The 3,804-nt window shown below is 38.7% G+C and overlaps 1 protein-coding gene across 1 annotated transcript in view; it reads right to left on the reverse strand.

Annotated features, from left to right (window-relative positions):
• SARC_06732 (activating signal cointegrator 1 complex subunit 3) overlaps positions 1-3,804 on the reverse strand; it is a gene marked incomplete at its 5' end in the record, with an annotated part of 37,605 nt that overhangs the window by 12,604 nt on the left and 21,197 nt on the right. The window contains 4 exons of the mRNA XM_014299351.1: positions 793-945; positions 1,674-1,799; positions 2,819-2,898; positions 3,147-3,264. Of these exons, the coding sequence (XP_014154826.1) occupies positions 793-945; positions 1,674-1,799; positions 2,819-2,898; positions 3,147-3,264 (477 nt within the window). The remainder of the gene's footprint in view (positions 1-792; positions 946-1,673; positions 1,800-2,818; positions 2,899-3,146; positions 3,265-3,804) is intronic.

Genomic DNA, 3,804 nt, shown 5'->3' on the forward strand with positions numbered 1-3,804 from the left:
TNATATATATATATATAATTATATATATATATATATAATATATATATATATATATATATATATATAGTTGTGTGCGTGTGCATGTGATAGTTAGATAATAATCCTCTTCCCTGGACATGCACATATACACACAACATTCACCTTCAATCATACGTGTGAGCTCTTACACTCAATTCTGAAAAACACACCTACGATAACCTACCCAGATAAAGGCACACAATCATGATCAAAACCATCCACGACGACACGACCAGTCACCCAAGGCGCTCTGAACCGACTCACACGTAATGAAGAATGAACAAATAGAGACATAAGGCACTACGCGAGCCACACACAACGATATAACTCAACTCGAAGAGCTGTAAAGATACCCAAATGGCAGCCAAGCATTTCAAACACTGACTGTCTATCAATCTCCAATAAATGTATCTGGCCCACCACTAGAATCGCAAACAGAGAACAACGATATAACTCAACTGAAAAACTGTAAAGATAACCAAATGGCAGCCAAGCACTTTAAAAACTGGCCGTCTATCAATCTCCAACAAATGTATATGGCCCACCACACACACTTTAACTCGCAAATAAAGACTTGTGAAGCGAGACATATGGAAGCCGACCAAGCTAATACTACAAAGGTTCTGACATGTACTAGGTGTATCAGAGCCATCCCGAAAAGATTCAGATCTGTCACAAACTGGCCGTCGGCAGACGCCCAGGCACGCCTATCTACTCTAGAGAGAGAGTTGGACTACAACTAATATATGAACCATCCAGAAGAAAGTCCCATACCTCTAGTACTGGCCCTCTGTCCGCCTCCAGCATGTGTATCTCATCGATGATGATCAGGCGCACGTCCTGCACATAGCCTCTGCTCTGCCAGCTACGACTGATTCCATCCCACTTCTCAGGAGTCGTCACGATCAACTGAGCCTCACGGATAGCCTGAGTATGTATATTTATTTTAGGTTATTTAGCTGATTACGTCTTGGTTCACGATTTTAACTACAGACTTTACAAAAGACTGACCTTCCAGGTCGTCCCAGTCTTAATCTCGCACACGTCACATCACTCCCACACTTGTTACACTCATACCTCACGTGCGTTATTACTCCCTCACTAATACATTATTACCTCGCGTACCACATCACCCCCACACTTGTTACACTCATACCTCACGTGTGTTATTACTCCCTCACTACTACATTATTACCTCGCGTATCACATCACCCCCACACTTGTTACACTCATACCTCACATGTATTATTACTCCCTCCCTGATACACTATTACCTCGCGTATCACATCACCCCCACACTTGTTACACTCATACCTCACGTGTGTTATTACTCCCTCACTAATACATTAATACCTCGCGTATCACATCACCCCCCACACTTGTTACACTCATACCTCACGTGTGTTATTACTCCCTCACTAAAACATTATTACCTCGCGTATCACATCCCCCCACACTTGTTACACTCATACCTCACGTGTGTTATTACTCCCTCACTACTACATTATTACCTCGCGCGTCACATTACTCCCATACTTGTTACACTCATACCTCACGTGTGTTATTACTCCCTCACTACTACATTATTACCTCGCGCGTCACATTACTCCCATACTTGTTTCATTATTCCCTCACATGTCGCATTAACCACTCACCCGTTGGTCTGGTGCGCTGTCGCCAGTGAGTTCGACCATTTTGCACCCAGTGTTCTTCACCAGCCGTCGACCCCAATTGTCGATCCGTTCAGTCACTAGCGCTTTCAACGGTGCGATGTATACTACCTGATTATGATAGCAATTAGGAACGATTAGTATTAGGGACTTCTAAGAGTGAGTTAACTTCGTTGATGGTGGACTTGGCTTCAATCTTTCCGGATAACGATCACTGAATTGGATACAGTCGAAACAAACGCCAGGAATCGAATTGAATTATGTATCGAATTGTATTGAATTGAATCGAATTGAATCATGTTGAACTAAACGATATGTAGAGAAATTGAATATAGAAGATTGAATTCAAATAAATTGAATTGAATTGAATTGAACTGAATTGAATTGAATTGGATTCAAATAAATTGAATTGAAATGAATTAAATTGAATTGTAATAAATTGAATTGAATTGATTTGTAATAAATATAATTGAAATGAATTAAATTAAATTGTAATAAATTGAATTGAATTAAATTGACTTAAATTGAATTGTGTTGAATTGAGGTATATTAAACTTAATTGAATCGTATTGAAATGATTGGATTGTATTGAATTGATTTGTATTGATTTGAATTGGATTGAATTGAATTGTATTGCATTAAATTGGAATACATATGATTGAAATGAGTAAAATTGAATCGGATCTACTCGAAGTCAAAACTAACTGAAGGGAACTGTTCTGGACAGGGTTGCAATGTGTCAAATGTAGATGACAATTCTGAATTTCTTTCATTGACAGTACAAAGATCAAACTTATGAGACAGCACGCCATGGAGCATGTCCGGTAGTATTAGTATCGTCCCTATCTACCATAGCATTCAATTTACTGACGAGCATGGCAAGAAATATGTTCCTCGAAGGATCTTTAAACATAACATCAAACTACATATACGTCTAAAATGCCAACTCAAAGTAGTCATAACATTAAGCTACATATACGTTTATCTGCCAAACAAGTTCTTGCCGTAGCGTGTTCACGCACAAACAATTTATTGATGTCCGATCTAATTGTGTCAATACTATTGTCTGTACCAATATGATTGCACTTCTCAACAAGCCAATTTTCAAACCCCACACACGTAAGACTCACCTTGGCCGTTGGCTGAGTATTGAATAGTCGGAAGATCGCCAACTCAGCCGCTACAGTCTTACCCGACCCTGTGGGTGCACCTGAGTGTATATACAGAAGCATGTATTGTAAAATGGAATAGAAGATAAACGCAATGACATGTATCAGAACTCACAGCCACATAGTCAATTCACGACGTGATTTTGATGAACTAAACAACTCGGGAGTTTTCTCTGCAAGTGCAAGGTCCCAACTGACATGCGGACGGACACGTAGGTTTATTTACACGAATATGATCGAAAATCCGGCGAGACTATCAGATTAAACTGGTCGAGAAAGAACGACATACCGATAAGTGCGCTGGTATCGGTATGGTACATGGCATGGAAGAATTGGGTTTGGATCGGATTGAAAAACTGGAATGGATACATCCTCTCATAGTCCGGATTTTGAAGCGCAGTCACGGGCTGTGAGTATGCATGTTTGAATACGTGAATATTAGGGAAAATAGTCAAATCGAAAGTGCGCGACTCATACGTAGCAGAGACATCAAAACAACACGCGGTTGACAGACCACTGATACAGACTCGTCAAATACTAAGGACACACTTTCGTAAAGTACATTTGGAACCGTACCTGAAAGGTACACGGTACAAAATAAGATAAAATAGTATTCACGTTTTGCTATGGTCAACAACACAAAGTGAATCCGCTAAAAATTTGGACTGCTTGTTATGTACGTATGTATGTCAGTATGGATATAAGTGTGTATATGTGTATGTGTGTATGTATGTATGTATGTATGTATGTATATATGTACGTATGTATGTATGTATGTATGTATATATATATGTACGTATGTACATATGTATGTATGTATGTATGTATATATGTATGTAAATGTGTATGTATGTATGTATGTATATATGTATGTACGTATGTATGTATGTATGTATGTATATATGTATATATGTATATATGTATGTGTGTATATATATATGTGTTGT

This window comes from Sphaeroforma arctica (assembly GCF_001186125.1).
Source record: "Sphaeroforma arctica JP610 unplaced genomic scaffold supercont1.493, whole genome shotgun sequence".
NCBI lineage: Eukaryota > Ichthyosporea > Ichthyophonida > Sphaeroforma > Sphaeroforma arctica.